Raw genomic sequence first — 24,309 nt, 5'->3', positions numbered from 1 at the left:
GGACTCTATGATAAACATTCAAGATACTAATGTATAATGCCAGTATGAGAAATTGTTGATGGAATTACCTTAGGGGAAATTGTTGATGGGAATAGTTAGTCACTTAGATCATCATTAACATCAAACAAAATCTCTATTCTTATTTGAGTTTTACACATTATTTTATAATTTATTACAACTCCTTATAAAATAAGAACATATCTTTTTTTCTCACAATGACATCATTCTTTATTCTTATTTGAGTCTCACAACATCTATATTTTTCCTACAACATTTACCTCTCTCCTCACTTTTCATTGACTGAGAACAACCAATAATTGTTCTTATTTAAGAATAAAAATAAAAATGATACAGTGGAGAATAAAGTAAAAATGTTTTTATTCCATTAAGAATAATCGATGTGGTTGTTCTTAGTCACTATCAAGTTATTTTAAATATTGCATAATTTTTTAGGTACATCAAAAAGAAAAGAAACAAAAACTAGAAGATGAAGAAAAATTTCGTTTGAAGGATGCAGAACTCTTCTGTAGGTGGCGTATCCTAAGAAATTGAGAGAACATTGTGACTCAAACTAAATTTAGCTCAACAATCGGTTAAACATATTGTATGTTGGCCACGCACTTCCCAAAAATTTATGAGAAGATGTTTTGTGCCAGAGTTTTTTTGAAGCGGTTAGTGCATCATTTATTTAGTAACAATAGTGGACTATTTAATGGAAATGGTATACATGAATAGTAAGTAATATACAAAAAAACGTTAGATTAACATATATTAAACTTCCTTTCTCGACCTCATATTATATAGTTAGTTGTGATTTAGAGTAGGGGTCGAGACCAAATAGCCCAAAATCTACCCATGGCCTAACCTAGTTGAGGAAACAGCCAAGATAATGGGTCCAACTACAAAGCCTTATTATGTTGATATGTCCCAGTTATTGGGGTGGCACACAACTTGTTCTGGATCGAACTCTTGGACAAGGATTGAATAGGCTCGACAACTAAACAAGGTCCAATTTCACTGGGGCATGACCAGACTGCGAAGATCAAGGTGCAAGAATAAGGATGGTAATCTTTACTTAACTAAGATCATTTGTCTTTGTTTATGTTTTTATTTTCTGTCCCTCTAATTAAGAATAAAAACTAAAACTTCTAAATTACTTGATAAAATATGATTAGCTAAAGTTAATAATAAATAATTTTTTGCAATAATTAGTAAATATAAAAATAATTATCATATAAATAAAACATATGTGTATGATAAATTTTTCATAGGAGTAATTAAATGTAATAATGATATAATCAATTCTTTCATTACACCCAATATGTTAGGATTCTATTTGTCTTTTGCTATTGGCCTATAAATATGACCAATCTTATGTACCTTTTAAATAAAACCTCAACATATCACTTGAATATCAATTTTATACTAGTGAATCTATAATTTATGGCTCCCTTCTTTCCTATTTAAAATCCTCCAATTGAATATATAAAGTGTATTGTGAGAACCGGATTGTACTGGACGGTTTAACGGGTTTGACCCTGACCAGACTTGAAAATGGTTATGGTTTACCGTCTTAACCGAGTGAGGGTTGCACCATTTTGAACCGGAGAAATTTCGGTCCGACCGTGTTAAACCAAGTTAAACCGGATTAACTCGGGAAGTAAATCGGATGGATCACTTAAAAGTTACAAAAATGGAACACTATTCTAACCTTTTGTTTCACTTCAGTCGAAAAAAAGATAAAGAGACATTACTTCAATGTAATTATACATGATTGTTAATTATATAAAATTTTACATTTATATATAATTATATATCTATAGATAAAAAGTATTAATTATGTATAAAATCATCCGGTCAGACCAAACAGTTTAACCAGTTAAACCTAATACGAGACATCTTCCGATTTGACGTCCAACTCGGATTTCATAACATTATTATAAACTACTCAATTAAAAATTAATTTTCTGAACATATTGATACACAAAGTGCAAGTATTATAATACTTATCCTACCAATAAGTTATTATTAAGAATATTCATGAGTATTTTTGCTACTATCTACAGGTGCAAATAATTTTGTCATCCCTAAGCTTGACATAGGATATGCTTTAACTTTGGCCCGTAGATCACATGACATAAATAGCCAATGTCTTGTTTAGTGAGGATCACTTGCCATTATGAATTCTTCACTAGAATATGGATCAAGGTGTTTTTACAAGTATCTGAAATTATTGAGCAAGTTTAAATCCTCTTCAGTATTATAGGTTCAATATTTATATATAAGAATAAAGAAGATTTTGTTAACTATAAAAGTTATTTTCTTTAAATATATTCTTATTTTGATATTTTCTTAACAAATTAGAAAGAGTAGTACACATTATTATGATATAACATTTGTTTTCTCCCTTAAGTCCCAAGCTCTACATTAATGGAACATGGTCTAAGCTGTCTATTTTGAGGATTAAATCCCTTTCAACTTATCAGGTGATGAAATCCACAATTTGAAGAAATGATGTTTATCTTAATTTGTTCTTTCCATAGTAATGTATAATGAGGTTTGAGTAGCAAAATAAAGATCTTCTATCCCGTTTTGTGTTCCCAGTTATATCTCGTACTAATTAAAATATGTTATTCAGTTAAATAGACAAACATACAAACAAAGTTATATTACTTAGAATAAATTTATTGGACAAAGATAGAGTTTCTAGGGATATCTGTTAGTAACATGAGTTTTTTTTTTGCATGAGCAATGCCTATAACAGCCAATTGCAATTGACTGATGCTGTGCAGTAGGACCTATGTACTGCATAATGTTAGTGCCTATGGTATCTTATTTCTAAGTGTGTTGTTATATGTACAATAGAATTGGATAACTATGTTATAAAATCAACATGAACAATAAATAATTCACATTACACTTTTATAATATCAACTTGTCAAGAACATCAATCCTGTAACTTTTCCTATTGAGTATTTGAGTAATGTTATATGTACAAGAGTTGGAAAACATTCATGACAACTCTTTTTATAACATGATAAATTTCTAAGTTGTCTTGAATTCGAGATTATGTCCATAAGTGCAGATTTAACATGTTCAGACAGTAGTTTGCTAATATATATGATTGTTAACTTTCATTCTTTATCTTACAAAGAAAAGATGTCTGAGCTTCGCCCTTGTAGAATCCAATCCCTTAATTTTCTCATCAATGACTGAGATCTTTCACTTTTCCTTTTGAAGTGAAACTTTCACGTTAGAAGAACCAATTCCAAAGGTTTTATGTTGTTTGTTTCTCAAAGGTGGAACATTTGTTTTTTGAAGCCAAAAGAAGAGGTTTTCTGATATCTATGCAAAGTTTATGCTTGCACAACATGATTATGTGAGGTTTTCTTGGAAAAGTTTTGGTAAGAGGTATGTGATGCTGATACTACAGAGGACTAGTGTATTTGATTGGCATTTATTTTAGATGTGCTGTTTTTGCTACGTTATGTGAATTTCGATAAAGGCTGACTGACTAATATAGCAATTATATTTCCTTTCCATAAACAAAATGATTTTTTTTTTGGCTTTCTATATAGTCCAATTGTACATAGAAAATGATACACTCTCATACTATTATACTATCCTATTTACAGGAAAGTAACATATATCATACCGTAATATTTTATTAATTAATGATTGATTTATAAGTTTTGTTTATTAATGATTGGTTTATAAGTGACGTGTCACTTATTTTTTAGTAGGAGAATTTATTAGGAGAATATATGATTAGTGTTGTTAGATTAATAATTCTCATAAGTCATGTATTTGATGAATTTGGCGTGACATTGTTAACTAGCTACATTGTGCATGTTTTGAGCCATTAGAGAGATGTATGAGTAAATGTAAGAGTGTAATATTTATGTACTATTAGTGTATAGATTTATACATAGTTAGTATATTGAAGAATCGATGATGATTAAATATAAATGGTGAAATAATAATATATAAAACTCATACTTTGTCAGCGCGTGCATTTCCCCCTCTCTAATTGTAATGTTGGACTCTACTTTTAAGTGGCAACAGCAGTCATTTATACTTCATATCTTTGCTTTTTGTTATCATTCATAAGTGTTCTACCTCGGATACAATAGAGTTGTTCCCAATTCGCTCTGAGTATCTAGTTCAATGCTCCCCGTCTCATAAGTGTCCGCCTCAAATGGGCCCACTTGTCACATACACCATAAATGCTTATGACACGACATTAATGTATCTGACTCGTCATTTAATGCACATCTGACTTCGCCATCCATGCGTCGATGACTCGCCTTTAATACCAGATGACAATCCACCTGCCACGCTGCCTGCACATTCTGCCTATCCCCGACAACTCGACAAGAGCAGATTTGCAGGGCAAGCAAGGACGGCTTAAAGTACCTCTATTGTACCCGTTAGGTGCTGACCAATGGCCAAACACCACCTCAACATTCCCCAAACTCTACATAGAAGAGACCACACATGGAGAACAATTAATTATTTTTCCCTCATTTATTGCTACACTTATTACTACTTGCTCTAACTTCTCTCTTATTTACTCTCTCTAAAACACTCTACTAACTTGATCGTCAAAGAACCTTTTCAGGTATCTCCAACCTCTTGCATTCTACCGGGCATCCATCACCGACCACTCCCTCTTAATACAAAAGAACATTGGCGCTATTTGTGGCTTGCATATAACATGGTGACCACCCATAACCAAGCTCAACCATCTAGCCAAGCAGAACCACTCAACACAAACATTCCCCCAAACCACGACACCCCTTCTATTGACCCTCCAGCACTAGTACAACTATCTCAGCAGGCCATCCAAAGTCATCCCCAACCCCACCCCAAAAGCACCTACTACCCAACAACTTCTCCAAATGATCTAAACTCAAGGACAAATCATCCAACAACAAGCCTAGCTACTAGCTGAGCTTCGCCAGCACAAGCCTGAACTGAGTAATAGACCCTCACGGCCAATGGTCGATGAGCACTCCGCAGATTCCGCTGAAGCTTCCAGGCTCGTAGCTCCCCCAAACACAAAAACCACCCAGATAACCCATCCCTTCGACTATAGCTCCCCACGAGCAAGACACCCTTTCACTAAAGCAATCATGTCTTCACCACTTCCTAAACATCTAACCCGCCCCAACAACATCGACCAATATGATGGAACCATATACCCACTAGATCATTTAGATGCCTTTGAAGCCTCGATGCTTTTCCATGGAGCGAATGACCCTATCATGTGTCGAGCCTTTCCTCTCACCTTATAACGCACTGTTTTGGAGTGGTTTACACGGATGGCACCGAATAACATTGATAAGTGGGCCACTCTTGACAACAGATCAACATCCGGTTCTTAGCAAGCAAAGAACAACCTCATTCCTCACACACCCTGTCTGGTATACGGTAGGAATCACATGAACCTCTCTGGGCTTATCTAGACAGGTTCAACATGGAGGCCACGAAAGTATGCACCTTGAGCCCGAAGGTGGCAGTGCATATCCTGGTAACAAGACTACAACACGGCCTCTTCAGGCAGGAGTTGGCCAAGTACTCATACCTCACCATGGAAGAGCTCTGATCCAATGCCCAACAGTTTATTTACCTAGATGAAACCCATCGTAACCGCCCACCATTCGAGCATAGAGAATACCAATTCCCCTCACGGGAAGCCAAACGACAAAAAACACATGACCACCCTTGAGAAGACCCCCATCGACAACCCAAAAAACCCAAATACACTTCCTACACCCCTCAACGCCAGTCGCACCATGATTCTGTAAGAGGTTATGGTCACTCATTTGGTCCAGCTCCCCAACTCCAACTCGAGTAGAAAGTTGGGGGCCTAGGACCGCTCCAAATACTATGATTTCCACACCTTCTTTGGACACGTCATAGAATAGTGTACCCAACTACGAGACACTATTGAGGACATGATTCAAGCCGATCACCTCCAACAATTCATTGCTCGGACCCGCCAATGGCGATCACCACCTCTACATCAATCCAGTCCCTCTCGGAGACGGTCGCCCCAAAGGCTCAACAGGAACATCCTCCGAAAAGGGACCGAGGAGACTGATACCACCCCAACAACTGGCAGCAACGAAGTCCACTAGACATTAACACAATGTCGGGCGGATTCACAGCTGGCGGTACATATAGGGAAGCCTTGAAAAAGTATGTTTGGGAGGTCATGCAATCAACTATCCGGAACCCTCACTAGTATCATGGTCATTAGGTGGCACCCCCGTTCTCATTTGACGACCGCAATTATGAAGTGTCGTCCCCGGTCATGACGATCCCCTCATCATCACCGCCAAAATGAATAACAAGAAGGTTGGGAGGTGGTTTGTCGACCAGGGCAGCTCGACAGATATCATGTTTCAAGATTTGTTCACCAAAATGGACCTAAAGGACAAGGACATATTGCCTTATGACGGGCAGCTGATCGATTTCACTAGGCAAGGGATTACTCCTCTGGGCTACGTTGACGTATGGCTTACTGTCGGAGAGCAAACCTTAACATGAATTGTACAAGCTAAATTTCTGGTTATTGATTGTGTCTCTGCCTCCAACGCCATCCTCGGCCGACCAACGCTCAATCATCTCGAGGCAGTAGTCTCCATCCCACATCTATGCATGAAGTTTCTTTCATCCGACTACCGGGTATGTAATGTCAAGGGAGACCAGCAGAGCGCAAGGAGTTGTTACCAGATAAGCCTTCGCCCGAATAACACTTCCATGCAGCCACCACCCCAAAGAAAAGACAGCAGGGTGTGCACCTGTTAGAACTAGATGTCATAGTAGATGAAGTAGACCTCTACCCTCAGCCCGAGGGAGAAAAAACCTCCCTTCAACTTGGCCTCTCAAATGAAAATCTAGTATATATTGGCAGCACTCTCGACGAAGCTCAACGGTCCATGTCAGTGAAATGCTTGAAAACCAACAGACCTTTTTGCTCGGTCCACATCGGACATGCCATGAATTAACACTTCAGTCACTTGTCACCGACTCACAACATATCCAGTGGCCCATAAGAAAAGGAAGATGTGTGCCGAGAGGACAGCCGAGGTTACTAGGAAAATTTCCGAACTTCTAGAGGTCGAGTTCATCCGAGAGATTGCATAAACCATCTGGTTATCAAACACAGTGCTGGTCAAGAAACCATCCGAGAAATTGCGGATGTGTGTGGATTATATAGATCTGAACAAAGTATGCCCAAAAGATCTGTATCCTCTCCTGAATATTGATCATCTTGTGCACAACTCCTCAGGATATCAATTTTTATCATTCATGAATGCTTATTATGGATACAATCAGATACCTACGTATCCCCCAGATCAAGACAAAACCACCTTCATTACACATACGGTGGCCTACTACTACACGATCATGCCTTTTGGCCTGAAAAACGCAAGGGCCACTTATCAGAGAATGTTGAATATTATAGTCGAAGATCAGATCATGAAGAACATGGAAGTCTACATGGACGACATGATGGCCAAGAGCCTACTAGTAAAACACCATGTAACCATCTTGAATGTCATCTTTCGTTGGTAACGCTAATTCAATATGCGCATCAATACGGAGAAGTGCTCATTCAGGGTTGAGGCCAACAAGTTCTTAGGATTTCTGTTAACAAACTGGGGTATCGAGGCCAATCCAGCAAAATGTCATACAGTTATAAACATGCACAGCCCGAAGTTGGTCAAAGAGGTCCAACAACGTAATGGACGGTTGGCGACACTTTCTAGATTCCTCCCGACATTCGCCAAGCATTCCATCCCACTCTTCTAGCTCCTAAAAAAGAGCTACACTTTTACTTGGTCGAATGACTGTGAAAAAGCTTTCCAGACCCTCAAACAATACTTGGCTACTCCCTCTATGCTTTCTAAACCTGAAACTACTAAGACATTGTCTGTTTACTTGACAGTAACGGATGAGGCCATGTCAACCGCTCTAGTCAGAGAAAATGATGAGGGGTCAACATCAATGTACTTCACTAACAAGGCCTTGCAGGGCTCGAAGATCAGGTATCAGAAATTGGAAAAAGTCGCTTACGCCCTATTGGTGGAAACAAGACGGCTCTACAATATTTCCAATCCCACCCCGTGGTAGTCAGAACCAATCATCCAATCCGCCAAATTTTGCACAAGACCGAGTTAGCCAGCTAAATGATCTCCTAGTCTATTGAGCTCTCACAATTTGACATACAATATGACCCCATGACAACTATCAAGAGTCAGGTCCTGTCCGAATTTGTTTCCGAACTGACCACACAACCCAATAACTCTGAGCAAATATAAATAATCTATATCAACAGTTCATCCAATCCTCAAGGCAGTGGAACATGAATCCTTTTGGGCAATGGTCAAGGGGTGACCATTGAACACTCTCTAACCTTCACTTTTCCTACGTCAAACAACCAGACCAAGTATGAAGCATGCATTGCTGGTTTACAGTTGGCCAGAGAAATCGGGTCGAAAAAGGTTTCCATATGCAGTGATTCCTAGCTCGTCGTCTCACAGATTATTAGCGCGTATCAAACGAAGGACATGTTTCTAAGAAAATATCTAGCCAAGGTCAAGAAACGGATGGTCAAGTTCAAAGGAGCTTCCATCCATCACCTCCCAAGGGAACAAAATGTTCGGGCGGATATATTATCCAAATTGGCTAGCACGAAGAGTCCAGGTAATAATAGATTAGTGGTTCAAGGAACAGTCTTGTGACCCAGTATCAAGGCAGTCGGGCATATACAAATTCCAGATGACTGGACCGACCCCATCATCAGGTATTTACTCAGTGGCTACCTGCAGACTCATCATAAAGAAAGGCAAAGGTTCCTCAAGCACAGTTCATGGTTCACCATAGTATAAGATTGTTTGTATCGCTGAGGCTTTTCTGCTCCCATGCTAAAATGCCTCGGCCCCAATAGGGCATGCTAGGTCCTCCAAGAAATTCACAAAGGAAGTTGTGGCCACCATCTCGACGCGACATCATTGACCAAGAAAGTACTCTAGGCAGGATATTATTGGTCGGTCATGGAAAAAGATGCCTCCGAGTTAACCAAGTAATGTATACCCTATCAATTTTTTGCTGATCATTATATGGCCCCGCCCGAAGAGTTGTCAACTACCATGACCCCATGGCCATTCTACATATGAGGTATAAACATCATGGGACTATTCCCACCAGTAGTCAGGCAACTTAAGTTCATAATAGTGGTAGTGGAATACTTTACTAAGTGGATCAAGGTTGAGCCCTTATCTACTATCATGGTTGCCAACATGCGGAAATTCACCTCGAGAAACATTATAACATGGTTCGGGATACCGACCGTAATTGTCACTGATATTGGGACTCAATTTTCCGACCGGAAGTTCGGAGAATTGTTGTCAAGTCTTCACATTAAGCAACACTTCACTTATGTTGAACACCCTTAGACAAACAGTCAAGCAGAAGCAGCTAACAAGATCCTCTTGTGAGGAATAAAAAGAAGATTGAAAGAGGCCAAAGATCATGGCCGGAACAATTACATCATGTCCTCTAGGCTTACTGCACAACTCCTCATTCCACTATCGGGGATCACCTTTTAACCTCACTTACGGGTTTGAAGCCATGATCTCGGTAGAGATTGGTGAGCCCATATGACAGACGATGCATTTCGATGAAGCCAACAACTCGACTATCTTAAGACACAACTTGGACTGGAGAGAAGAGAAAAGAGACCGAGCTAGAAATAGAGAAACCGCCATCAAAAGAAGGACCGCTGAAAAGTATAACGCAATTGTGGTGCCCCGAGATTTTGAAACAGGCAGTTTAGTGCTCGGAAGAGAAGACGTTGGTAGAGCCAAAGGCAAGCAAACACCTAATTGGGAAGGAGCCTACTGAGTAACTGACAAAACCAGCAAAGGAGCCTACAAACTTGAAGATTTGGCAGGAAAATAGATCCCTCGCACTTGGAATGCAACAAACCTACGATAGTTTTTTGCAGAATAAGATGTAAATTATATGTATCAGACCTTCCAATGGCTAACAAAGATGTAATCAAATTAAACTTCTATGTTAACGAGGTATTATTCAAGTGTTTTTCACTAGCCACAAGTGGGCGACCACAAGGCCAAGCCTAGACCAAGTCCCTTTGGTCTCCACCAATATGCGCCTTAGAGGCATTGGCCAGTCCCCCTCTGATGGCGGTTCAATCTGAAGTCCAAGCCAGGACCAAGTCCTCTTGGTCGCCACCAGTATGCCCCTTAGAGGCGTGGGTCAGCCCCCCTCTAACGACAGTTCAATCTATAAGCCCAATCCAGGACTAAGTGCTCTTGGTTGCCACCAATATGCCCCTCAGAGGCGTGGGCCAATCCCCCTCTGATGGCGGTTCAATCTACAAGCCCAAGCTAGGACCAGGTCCTTTTGGTCGCCACCAATATGCCCCTTAGAGGCGTGGGCCAGTCCCCCTCTGACGGTGATTCAATCTGTAATCCCAAGCCAGGACCAAGTCCTCTTGGTCGCCACTAACATGCCCCTCAGAGGCATGGGCCATTCCCCCTCTGACAACGGTCCAATCCTCAAACACAAGCGATCATACGACTCGACCGAAAATTATGCTCTCTTTATTAAAAAGTTCATTGATGGAAACCCGGACAATCACTACTTACTGAATTTAAGCTAATTCCTTGACTTCTGGATAATTATTACTTAATGATTATTCAGCATCCTCATTGAAGTTCACTGATGGATATTCGAACAATCACTACTCACTGAATTCAAGCTCATTTCTTGACTTCCAGATAGTTATTACTTAATGATTATGAAACATCCTCATTCAAGTTCACTGATGGATACCTGGACCAACACTACTCATTGAATTCAAATTCATTGCTTGACTTCCGATAGTTATTATTTAATGATTATTTAGCATCCTCATTCAAGTTCAGTGATGGATACCCGGACAGTCACTACTCACTGAATTCAAGTTCACTACTTGACTTTCAGATAGTTATTATTAATGATCATTCAACATCTTCATTTAACCGGTTTAGGTTTAGTTTTAAATCTAGGAGTTAAAGTCCACTTGATTTATTAATCAGTTAATTGACTAGTCAATTAAACTATCCAGGTCGACAAAAATTTACAATATAAACCTAATGAAAGGGAGGTAAATACAAATTCGAGAAAGGAAAAAGAATAAACAACATCTAAACCTAATCTTCCCCACCACCTCTGGCCGGGACCGAGAGAACAACATCACCCTTATACTCGTCCACAACGAGCTCACCCTTGGGGATAACTCGGGCATCGATTCTCGTCCAAGACCAGTCAGCATCAGGAAAAACTAAGCCGACCTGGGTAAAAGCATTATCCCAACCGGCGTTAGCCGCCCTATCAACCTCATCTTCCAGCTTCAGATAGGCACCATTTAAGTCTGCCAGCTCCTTCTGCACCCGAACGTTTTTAGCCTTCAAGGCCTTCAACTTGTCCAATAGCTGAAGCCTCTCATCTTTACCCCGTTCAAGACAATCAACAAAAGAGGTCACCTCCCTTTGAGCGGCACTCAAATCACCTTGGCCAACATAGCAGCCTCCCAAGCATCCCTCGACTAAAGAAACACCATGGAAAGTTGCTCGATAGCAAAGAGGTTTTGGGCCTCCAAACTCTCCAGAGCCTCGATGTGCTTTTCCTTTAGCACATGGAGCTCGTCTAATTGAAGTTCTTGGAGGTTAGTAAGAGCATTTTTGCAAACCCAGGTGGCGAGCACCCCCTCACCTTTAAGGTACTTGGAAACGGAAGTCACCAAAACTCCAGCCTTTCGGGTCCTCCGCAAAAGATCCACAAGTGGGACCCCATCCATAACCTTCATCATTGTCGAGTTGACCAAACCCTCCTCGAGGACTCTGGGAATGTTGTAAGTAGTTTTGAGGCGATGAGGGGCGAATTTGACCTTGCCTAAAGGTTTACCCGACCCTTGCTTCTCTAGTTGGGTATCTTCCACTTTAGCCACTTTGAAATGGGTGGCGGGTTCAGTAGTCAGGTCAATTGACCGGCTAGGAGATGGGCCAGGGGGTATGACTGTGATAGGGGCAGGCGGGCCTAGAACTACTTCCTTCGGATCGCCAACCTGACCACTTTCTCTTTGGGGAGTGGATGGTGGACCCTCATATCGAGATGATGAACTCTGCATGAGACGCTTACTAGCTTACCCATCCCTCCTTTTTAGAGCAGCCTGCTTCAGTCAGCATGATCCCCCATGGTTGCTGCTGAAAGAAATAAACAAAAACATGTTAAGTAGTTGTTATAAACTAAAACCAATGGGACATATAGCCGGATACATATCGACTACCTCCTCAAAGACTTGGTCGCCCTGAATAAGCTTATAATAAGGGATTGATCATCCCTCTTCTATCCAAGACAATATCTCATATGTCGTCCTTTTCTCTCAATTATCTAATTGATCATATGAGAAACCAAATGAATCGGTGGGTTTTTGGTGAATTCCCCTATTCCAGGAGAAGGGGAAAAGCAAGACATTGTCAGGGCCATGCGCTCAAGTGTGACACTTCTACCGAGACTCGATACGAAAAAGAGCCGCCCTTCCAGTGCTTCACAGAACCCTCGAAGGGAAGGAATAGAGCTCGACCATTCCAGGATTGAAGAGATGTCCACCCGCGGCGTCCAACCTGAGCCTCGTCCTTATTAGAACTATGCGTCACCCTGAACATATAGAAAAATAATCGAAGAGTGCAAGGCTATTCCATGACCCCACAGAATAGCTTGAACGCCCAAGTGAATCCCCAGGAGTTGGGATGCAATTGAGAGGGGGGGTACCTGGAGGTGTTGCAGTACCTCCGTATACCACCCTTGAAAAGGGATCTTCACCTTTTTCTACCGACAAACAAGTTCGTACATGTAAAAACTCCACATATTCTTGGTCTCGAAGAGGATATCCAGGCAAACTTTCTCCTCAGCAGTTGGAAAAAATGGGTGGAGGTCCGGGCAGGAGCTCCACGTCATCAAGGTCTGAATCTCCGCCTAACATCGCTACTACCGGTTAAGAGTTATCCCAAAAATAGAAAGGAAAAAGGAGTTACCGAGTTAGTGAAAGTAAAAGATTGTGGAAGGAAGAGCGATGGTCGGATTCAGACAATGAACATGCTCGGCAATAGGCAATTTCTCAGAAAAAAACAAGTGAAGAAAATGACCCATATTTATAGGAGATGGGTTGGGCTCAGGCCATACCCGAAGCCCAATGCTGCATTCCATCGCACCCGTCTAAAAACACTTAAGAACGATTCAATGGTGGCTCAGCAAATGAGGAAGAAAAACCGAAATGAACAGACGCGTTGGTTGGGAACTCGAGGTCATTAGATAGGATACTACCGATCTTCACGTGTCAGCCTAGAACGGATAGCCATCATGACCTATCCGTTTACCTATATATGCCCAACTACATCATACTGAAATAGCCCGGGTTTACCAGCCTGGTCCATTCTCGACCGACCTGATAGACTGGGGGCAACTGTTCTACCCCGAATACATCCAAGTTGTTCCCAATCTGCCCCAAGTATCTAGTTCAATGCTCCCCGTCTAATAAGTGCCCGCCTCAAATGGGCCCACTTGTGACAGACACCATAAATGTTTCTGACACGATATTAATTCCTCTGGCCCATCCTTTAATGCACCTCTGACCCCGCCATAATGTGACACTAACTAGCCTTTAATACCAGCTGACAATCCACCTGTCACGCCGCCTGCACATTCTGCCTGTCATCGACAACTCGACAATAGCAGATTTGCAAGGCAAAAAATGATGGCTTAGAGTATCTCTATTGTACTCGTTAGGTGCTGACCAAAGGCCAAACGACATCTCAACATTCCCCAAATTCTACAAATAGAAGAGATCACACATGGAGTACAATTAATTTTTCATTCCCTCATTTATTGCTACACTTATTAATACTTGCTCTAACTTCTCTCTTATTTACTCTCTCTCTAAAATACTTTACTGATTTGATCGTTGGAGAACCTTTTCAAGTATCTCCCCCAGCGGGCTTAGATGATACTCTGATCCAGATCTCCAACCTCTTATATTCTAACGGGCATCAATCACCGCCATTCCTTCCTAATACAAAAGAACAATAAGTATTGCAATATTCTCCACCGAGTTGCGTTAAAGGAATGCACTCTATATCCAGAGATCCTATGTCAAATGGTAATGATGATAAATGAAATTCGATCGACGCCATAGTTGATGACAAATATCCAGAGATTCTATCAAAAAAATGTAAGAACATTTTCATGAATCATACCTGCTTAGCCCAAGAAGAATGAACTAAATTTTGAGATTGATTAACATCTAACTCATAATAAAGGAATGATTCGAGTTGAGCTTTGGTAAGCAAGAGTGAAATAGATTCAGGAAGCAAACACTGAAATACAACCATTTATGAACAAGGATAGGGTTTTAGAATATTACAATACAACAATAACCAAGCCTAAAGTTACATAGATGAAATAATATAATAATGTGTTCTACCATAAATCATGGTCATTAATAAATTGTATAGCTAGAAGGAGATTGCCAGGTTGGTTAAACCCCCTATTTAACAGCCACATGCTAGTTACATTTTTAAAGCTATTTTAGTTGAAGGAATTGCTAACCATAACAAACGAGTAAGGCTTCCAAAATCTAGATGTATAATAATTACAAGAAAAAAATGATTAAACACAACTATATTATAGAATCTAAATAAGTTCCTTATTCTCTTTTAAATGGTAAATTGAATCAAGGATATTATAGAATTACCCCTAAACTCCTTACTACTAACTTAATCCTAACTTAACACAATAGATAATATGTTTTTCCCTCTTTTATTTTACCATGATATTCATTTGAATGTTACATGAATGATTTGAATCTTTATCATAATTGTTTTTCTTTCATTATTTTATTTGATAAATAATAGACTAATGTTTTAAAATATTATTAAGAAGGAGTTAAACAAAAGGGAGTAACATTGCTGTCCTAAAGTTGAGTAAGACTCCTCTCAATTACGGGAGAAGATAATTATATTTTGTAGTGTATTTTTAAGGCTAAAATTGTAATTTCAATGTAAATTTACGAACATAAATGTCATTATATTTTTTTTAGTGCATTTTCTCATAACTGTCCAGAGTCTGGCTCTCTAAAGTTTGTGTCATTTCATTTTTATTGGTCAGAATAATAGAACATGAATTTACTAAATATTAACTTTATATTTTTTAACTAACAAAAATGAAGAATACATGACGACATATATTTAATACATATTAACTTCATATTTTCCATGCAATTCCTTTTCAGTCTTGCTAAATCCTATATTGATTGTTTTGTATATTTGTATGTATTGTAATTTTCTTATTTTCCTTGTGTATATATTTTTCCCGATTTTCCTTTTCTAATTTCTAGTTTAAAGGAACTAGGTGAAATGGCCCAAAAACAGACACCGTTTAATTTATGTAAAAAAAGGGATGGCCCAAGGTCATATAACAAAAGCATGAAGAAAAACAAAAAGACACGAAAGCCCCTGAGGGCCTTTAAAAACCGTGTTGTCTTTATGAGAAGTTAAGCAAAACCAAAAAGGTCTCGTTTTTATTGTGGAAACCCTAAAACCCCAAATTGCGCTTATTGATCTTTCGTCTCTATTTCCTTTCAAACCCTAATTCACCGCTCCTTCCTATTCAAGCTTTTGCCCCTGAAATTACAAACACTTTCCCCTCTCTTCAACGCTTATCTGCTTGATTCGTTCTCATCCTTTGTTCTGTTCATCATCTCCAGGTAATTTGTGGCTCTAATTCTGTTTTTATTGTGATTGCGCGTTTTGTATTCCATCGCTTTGTTGTATTTTTAGGTTTTTGAATTGTGATTGTGGTGTGAGTATGTTAGGGTTTTCAGATTTAATTTGGTATATGTTTTTTTTTTGTGTTTTGTTATTTGTGAAAAGGGGTGAATTATAGAATTGAGATGTAAAACTGATAGTTTTAAATATGGGCAACCCAATATGTTAAGTTTTTGTGTGTCGGCCGCATTTGCCCGAATTTGACCATAATCTCAAGGTTATGGGAGTCTCCAAAACCGCTACCACTATTTAAAACTTTGACTAATACTACAACAACCATGCCTGTTCCACCAGGTTGGAAAAAGGTTGAAGAGGTATATACTATTTGAATGTGATATGTTGTGATTTTGAAATCATAGATTGTTTTTGTTGTTGAGTGAGGATTAGCCATCCAGTTTTGGGTGACGTAATTGTTTATAATTAAAGATTAGTCTGGAATTGACTGAAGTATTATTGAACTACATCACCGACATATTAGTCCTGCAGTCTGATTCTTAATATTTTGATTTTAAATGCTTTGTTTTCAATAAGACACGGAACATGTGTAGAACTAATTTTTTCAAATAAAAATTGCAGGGCTACATTATTAACGTTTCTTGAAGAATTCTCTGTTAAGTTGCAAGTGCAATGGCTTCTTTGGATATGTCACTTGATGATAGAATTAAGAACAGGAGTAGCAGAGGGAGAGGCAGAGGACGTGGAAGAGCTGGCTCTGGCCGTGGACCAAGCAGGACCTTCAATGGTGGAAGAGTGTCTAGTGCTGCTAATGGTCGAAGAATGACGGGTGCTGCTCGTAGAGGTCGAGGTCCTCTTGTGCTTAATGCTCGGCCATCATCTTATGCTATTGCCAAGGCAAGCTCAAAATGCGGATGCTTATACACATGCTTAACAGTCTGATTTTATAAACATACCCAATCATGAGAGGATTCACAATTTTAGAAACTCAAAAGCAAGAGGGACTTCTAGTTTAGTATTTATTTCCATGGAGAAGCTCATGTTCGACCAATTTGCATCCATTGTCCCATAATGTCACATTAATATGCACATAAGCATTGTTTGCTTTTTTGGGGGACTTTGCTACAGATCTCTGATATGTGCAGGAGATCTTTGCTGATTCCTAGTATATTGCATGAAGGAGCTTCATTATGTGAATTTCATCATAATAGAGATCATAAAACTAGCACAAAAATCATTTAACTATAAGTGGGGTTTAATCATGTACCATGCTGTTCCATTTCATTTAGATGAGATGACATCAAATGTTTAGCTGGTTTGTCTGGACTGGTGTTTAATTGGATCCTCTTGCTAAGTTGGGATCTAAGGTGCAAGGAATCAGTTTACACAACTATTTCATCATATTTTGCAAAGGAGCTTTTCACATAACATCAGAACTGGAGCTCTCACTTGTATTATAGCACTGGTTTATATTCAGTGGTTGAATTCTTACTCCCATTTACCTCCTTTCACCTTGATTAGTGATGTTTAAGTAATAGGTTTTCTTGTATATTATCTTGACCAGAACTACCTCATTACAGTGTGTTTTATTTTTTTGTTTTTTTCTCGGAAATTAACTCTACTAAAACTTGAAGAATGATGAATGCCTTTTTCTGGTCATAATCTGACATGTTCTGTTTGCCACTCTGGAATATGTTCTGTTTGCTTTGCCCAGTCTATTCGTGGAACCAGGCCTTTTCCATGGCAGCGTACTGATTTGTTTGAAGATAGCCTAAGAGCTGTAGGGATACCTGGAATTGAAGTCGGCACCAAGTTGTATGTTTCCAACTTGGATCATGGAGTAACCAATGAAGACATAAGGGTACACATAATGTCATCTTCATATACTTCCTTCTTATCCATTTTACCACTTTGGAAGCTCTCTTGACATTTGATTTCCAACTCTCAGGAACTTTTCTCTGAGCTTGGAGATTTGAAGCGGTATGCTGTTCATTATGACAAAAATGGGCGTCCAAGTGTAAGTATTGAATATTTGTTGTACAAACTTAGTTACAGCTTTATTTTAGCTTATTGTTTGTAATTAGTCTTGAATCTTGATTTTACTCAGTTTGTTGTAATCTGTTTAGCGACCCTTTTTCCATTCTGTTGTTCTTCACTTCTCTTGGGGCTGGAGTTTTCAAATGTTTCTGCAACTTAATTGGATCAGCAATTACTTTTTTTTCCCAAGTTTAACCACACTTGCATGGATGAACATATATCTCTGGCAGCTGAATTTAAAAAAGATTCAGTATTCCCCCCTTATTTTTATATTTTCACTATGTCAGCTTCAATCAAATTTGAAAATATGGCTAATTTATGTAATTCTCTTTGATCTTAGTTTTTTTTATTGAAATTGCTCTTATGTAACGTCCAGTGCAAGAAAATTTGATTGGAAAATTATATATATATATATATAGGTCTGTCATGGTCATGGCTTTAGAGTCCGAGGTTGCTGTTAATTGTCTATCTATTAATATTTGGGAAGATACAAGAAAGACTGGTGTTGATCAATTTGTTTCTGCACCCTAGCTTCTGTACTATGGTTTGCAGTTTTTTGGGCTAAATTATTGAAAACTATCCATGTTCTAGGGCTCAGCTGAAGTTGTCTATACTAGAAGAAGTGATGCTTTTGCTGCCCTTAAAAGATATAATAATGTACTTTTGGATGGTAAACCCATGAAGATTGAGATTGTTGGTGCCGATGCAGAGTTACCTATAACTGCTCGTGTGAATGTCACTGGGGTAACCGGGAGGAGGAAAAGGACAGTTGTAATGGCGTAAGTTACCTCTATTAAGCATAAAGGTTTTTGTTGCTATGATTATGAATGTGTGTCTATTTCTATTTGTCCATATCTGTTGTATGGTTGGTACATGTTTTGTTTTGATGACCGAAAAATACTGTTGTTGCTAAATGATTGAAAATATCTTTTGCTTCAATGCTACAAACTTCTTTTATAATCTTTTGGTCATTTTTTTTATAGAAAGAAATATATACTACAGATTTTGTACTGACAGTAAATCTATTGCAGGCCTAGAAGTAGTGGAGCTGTAGGTCCTGCTGCTGTGCCAAATCGTGGCCTTGGGTAAGTCATTTGGATCAATAACTGTATACTCTTCTTATTGAGGCTCCTTAAATCTGTGTCTTGAAATTTGATAAGTTTGAATCGGACATTGTTATCAAAAGAAGCAAGTTAAGATTTTGGTCATTTTTATTTTGAATCTTGTTCTAAGTGTTTCTTTATTTAGTACAAGTTGGCCTCAAAATGAACCGAATCGAGTCGAATAGAGCTTAGCTTGGTTAAGTTCGATAAGGATTTGCTAGTCTTCAAACTCGACCCGAGTTTGAAACAAGCTATATTTCCAGCTCAAATTTAGCTCGATTTAAGTTTGCAAAATGTTCAATTCAACTTGAGGGATTGTATTGGTTTGATTCGTCAAGAGTTTGCGAACTATTAAGTTCAACTCAGTAACTAGATTGGTTATGTTCGTCAACTTGAATGATGATTATTTATTTAATATATATAATTCAATATTTTCTAAATGTATATATACATATAGATATATAGTTATATACACTATATGTACATATTTATACTGAGATATATAAGCGAGTTAGCTCATGTAACTAATGTGTTGAACTATACTTGGCTCAAGTTCGGCTCGTTTATTTAACATGCCTAATTTTTAGCTCAAGTTCTGTCATGTTTGGTTCATGAACTAAGTTTATTGAGCTAAATAATGAGTCTAGTATCGAGTGAACGTAGAGTTGGTTCAATTCATTGCTAGCCCTAAGTACAAGACTAAGTTGTTTTTGCTGTGGTCTCTAAGGTGTTCAGTTAGGGTTTGTTTAGTTAACTCATGTTCGTGTGAAGAGTTATAGGCTATAGAACCCACACAAAAATCATGGGCTATCTGATTGATTTTGATGGGCATGAAAATAGCGAAGTGACTGCTAGAAAATACAACAACCAAGCTTTAATCCCACTAGGTGGGGTTGGTTACATAGATTGAATGATACCATAATGCTCTATCAAATTATCATATATCATATTCATCAACTAAACATTTTTCTCTAAATCTTTCCTAATCGTTTTGGCTATGGTTTTTCTTGGTCTCCCTCTTCGATAGGAATTGAACAAACTTCATTGATCTACTCTCCTTATTGAATTTCTAATAGTCTTTTCCACACATGTCCAAACTACCTAAGACATAATTTTACCATCTTTTCTACATCAATATGACTGATAGAAAATTGATTATTAATATTTAAATGTTTTTTCGCTGGCATGTAAAAACAGAATTGAACTAACTTCATTGATGTAGTGCTGTATGCATACTTGCATGCATTCTTTTAGTTTTTTATTTTTTACATGTATTGAACTTGAAAAGTAGAAACTATATGAATTGCTCTTTTACTATCCCATTCCTTTGTTCATGCAATTGTATTTATCTGTTTATTATAATTTTCAAAACACAATTAAGTCACACTCTTGCATTAAATTAATGTCTTAACCTACAGTTCAGAAGCAGCAGACTGTAAGCGAAATGCATTTAGTGAAGGCCTGGGGAGTTCCATATTTTTTATGTATAGCTCTGTTATCTCTATCTAAACGAGTAAGTCTTCCAGTGGTCTCTCTCCCACCAAAAACCATCCCTTCCAGCGTTAGCGCACAAGAAGGAGCTTTTGGCAGTCAGTCGAAAGTCTTAGTGATAAGCCCTCTCCTATCTAGGACTATTTCAACTCTTCTCTGAGTGCCTTCAACAGTGCTTAGGTAGCGCTCAAAGCGAGATAGGCAGCTCAGCTTACTATTATTCCTACCCTAGTTCGGAAAGCTGTCTATAGTTTTGGTTTGCAATTTTTTCCTTTTAGATGTGTGATGGTTTAAAGGTGTATTATTTTTATGCAGTGTCCATTGTTTGTATTGAAGTTCTGCCTAACTGAAGGTGGCTTCAATGACATGCTTTTTGCTTTGCCATTTTTGTGCTATTCTATTTAATTAGGCAAAAAAAGTCTCAGTTTTTGATATTTTGTTATGCAGCATTGTGACAAGATGTATAAAAGATTTGTCACTCATTGTTCATTTTTATGCAGTTGGGGACGACGAGGTGGCCCCAAGATTGGGAGTGGTGGCCCCAGGAATTGGAACGGAAGTGGTCGTGGCAGGGGTGGAGGACGTGGCAGGGGTGGTGGCCGAGGTCGTGGGAAAAAGGATGGCGGTGAGAAGTCCGCCGAGCAACTTGACAAGGAACTGGAAACATATCATGCCGAGGCCATGAACATCTCATGATTTTGGAATCAGAGATTATTTTTATGTTAGCCAAAAGTTTGTATTGACTCTTGTACAAAAACTGCTGTGTCCCTGGTGTTAGTTCGAATTTTCTTCTACATTCTACTTTGAAATATTCCTATTAGGAGCTGAATGATTAGCTGGTTTACTTTTTTATGTCTTCAGAGTATAAACAGTTAGCTTTGCCTATTATTTGTTTTATTTTTATGTAAATTGCAATTATCTTGCTGAGCACCGAGTCCTACTTTTAACCACTCGGCCAGCCTTCAGTGTTGTTTCTAATGTTTTTTAGTGCTGTTGCGAGTGTTATCTGATATACAAATACAACCCTTGAAAACTGACTTTTAGGGAGCCACATCTTCCTGTCAAGTAATTAAGAAATGGTAAGTTTTTATGTGCAAGTCCTGTGTGTTTAATTGTTATATTGGAAACTGAAATTACATCTCACTTGTCTATAAGGTTAACTAGTAGAACACCTGAAAATATTTATCAGGAGTGGGTAACAAAGAGAAATCATAAGATAGTTATAGATACTTAAACTGTTTTTATTTTAAATATCAAATCAATAAATGGACAACCTCCATTAGTTCCCAGTCTTGCTTTCATTTATCCAAAACCTAAGATAATAAACCAATTCTTTTAAGCTCCACCCAATGGAAATCTTTTGTGGTGTTTTAACAATGTTCTTTGGTGTAGGTTCTTTGTTTATTTAGCTTCTTTGGTGGGTGATTAATTGTAGCCTTTTGTTAATTGGTAATGTTTTACTTGATTGCATAAGTGCAATTTAATAGGCGTGTGACATTGTTGTGCACAGTGGCATTGCCAAAGTTGCTTCACTATATTGTATACCAGAACAATGTGCCAAATTTTGCATCCATGGATAAAAATGTAAAGCATGTGCGATATGAGAATATCTGTGGTGCTTGTGCATATAGTAGCCTTGAATAACAGTACTCTAATAAAAAAGTTGATGTGGAGCTCATCAACGGACTCAAACATCATTTTATGTGTGAACATCTAAACAAATGTCAGTCCATGTGGCATTTACAATGATTTTTTAAAAAATAAATATATAAATTAAAGTTCAATAATTAAGTGTTTTTACTGACATAAAATGTTCTCCATCCTTTTAGTAGTTGAAATATAATCCTTTTAGTAGTCGAAATATAACTTTATCTTTTGAGCACAGTCCAAAGTGGACTTAAAGCCCAAAAGGGTTGCTTGAGCCTAGCAGATAGCCCATCCACTTTAGAGAACCATAGTGACAACCATGGACAAACATTCCAATAAAAGTTGAAGAATACAGGTCCACTCTAATAAATAAGTTGAACTCTGATGTCTGATATTGGTTAGGTAGTGTTGAAAGTGTTTCAATGACTATGATAAATGTTATTAAGCACATGTGGCATTAGATATATGGGTAAAGTTCAGAAAAACATCAAAATTTCAAGTTTCAACAATAAAAAATGTCACCCCTTAAAGAAAAGAAACAATAAAAACTGTTGAATTGTTCATGAACTAGTCCAAAAGAACTATACAACCAGTGGAAATTTTTTAGGAACACACGAGTTGAGATATATCCTTAGGAGCATAGTCCAGACTAGTTTGAAGTGACAATTTTTGTTTTGTGAGTTAGTGGAGCTTTGCAACTCACCATTCACTAAAGAGAAAAGTATAGACTTAAATAAAAATAATTTTTTTGACCATATTAATATATTATTCACCATTCATTTTCAATTATAATTTACTCTTCAATAAAAATAATACAAATAAATATAAATAATACATTAACTATGTATAAATCTTTACAATGTAAGTACATAGATATTACACTCTTCACGAAATGCAAAAAGAAAAGAAAATCTCCTCCACTGCAAAAAAAAAAAAAAGAACTCTGCTTTTGTACCATTTGAAACTCGATGTGGTACACATAATAAAAGTAAATGTCATTTTCTATGAAAACTTGGTCACCAATATAATATACAATGTTTTTTGGGTATTTTAGAAGAAGAAAAACATATATAGAAAAAAGAAGAAAATAAGCATGTGAGAAATAAATAAATACACTATCAAAATTGCAGTGTAACCATATCGGAGTATAAGTATGGTATTCAAAATTTATTTATTAGTTCTTCCGATATTAAAATTTAGATCATCCACTGAGATAGATTTAAGGGTTACAATCTATAAACACAGCAGGTGTTAAACTTATGATGATGTGATTAAAGAACACAATTATCTCTCTGTTTGATTTTGGTTGTATAATGTATTTGTAAAACTAAAAAAAGCGAAGCTATTAATAATACATCTTCTCATATGAAAAATAATCAACCTTTCTATACATATGTAAAGGTGACATTTATCTGGACGTAATACTTTGATTATTAATATTTTGTTTATAAGTCACACGTCATAATACCATTTCCTTACAAGAATATGAATTTATAAGTTAACTTTTTTTTTTGGAAGAATCATTACTCATTCTATTTTCTTAATTTGTTTTTAGTTCATCATAAGACTCACGGTAAAATTAATAGATATTTAACTGGAGTTTATGTTTGATTGTTGAGTAAATCCCATATTTTTATTATCTCTTTTCCTTCCAACATTACCCTCTACTACTCACTACATGTATGGTTCTCACTTCAAAGTTCTGGAAATGATTACTACTTCACTACCTTACACTGATTCATCGAAACGTGGAAGCTTCTCGAATTTAATGTTCAATTCTTGTGTCCACCTACACTTTCTCCTCCAAAAGTGAGTCTTCTATATCCTATCATTATATTTGCCTTTTTAATATGTAATCATGAAAACATTTCCAGCAATCCAAAAAAGATAAGTACTAAACATACCTTTAACAAATTCTTTACTAGGTTTTATTGCAACAAAATCAGCCAATAGTCTTACTAGAATGCCACTAAGCTTTTCTATATACCATTTTTTTAAATGATAACATGTGTCAAAAATGTATGGAAGAGAATAAAGTATATTCTCATATCAGAAGATAAGTTATCTCAATGAGTTACCTAAATCATGGTATATATTCTATCTAATCATTTTCTACAAAAAATATTTCCAAAAATAATAGTATATATTTTATAATTTTAGTTGTAGGAGGAGAT

The 24,309-nt window shown here is 37.6% G+C and overlaps 1 protein-coding gene across 1 annotated transcript; it reads left to right on the top strand.

Annotated features, from left to right (window-relative positions):
- LOC109330001 (THO complex subunit 4D-like) lies at positions 15,627-21,418 on the top strand. The gene is made up of 7 exons (XM_019563943.1): positions 15,627-15,841; positions 16,479-16,754; positions 17,572-17,718; positions 17,806-17,874; positions 18,486-18,673; positions 18,926-18,979; positions 20,989-21,418. Exons 2-7 carry the CDS (start codon positions 16,530-16,532, stop codon positions 21,182-21,184), a joined length of 879 nt encoding a protein of 292 aa, XP_019419488.1. The 5' UTR covers positions 15,627-15,841; positions 16,479-16,529; the 3' UTR covers positions 21,185-21,418.

This window comes from Lupinus angustifolius, chromosome LG16 (assembly GCF_001865875.1).
Source record: "Lupinus angustifolius cultivar Tanjil chromosome LG16, LupAngTanjil_v1.0, whole genome shotgun sequence".
NCBI classification, from domain to species: Eukaryota; Viridiplantae; Streptophyta; class Magnoliopsida; order Fabales; family Fabaceae; genus Lupinus; species Lupinus angustifolius.
This window is presented reverse-complemented; position numbering and strand designations above follow the sequence as displayed.

Bases quoted from the DNA above. Each gene is read 5' to 3' on its own strand.
- LOC109330001 (XM_019563943.1), top strand. From the start codon at position 16,530: ATGGCTTCTTTGGATATGTCACTTGATGATAGAATTAAGAACAGGAGT. The intron at 17,719-17,805 runs GTACACATAATG...TCCAACTCTCAG, and splicing joins TAACCAATGAAGACATAAGG to GAACTTTTCTCTGAGCTTGG. The intron at 18,674-18,925 runs GTAAGTTACCTC...AATCTATTGCAG, and splicing joins AAAAGGACAGTTGTAATGGC to GCCTAGAAGTAGTGGAGCTG.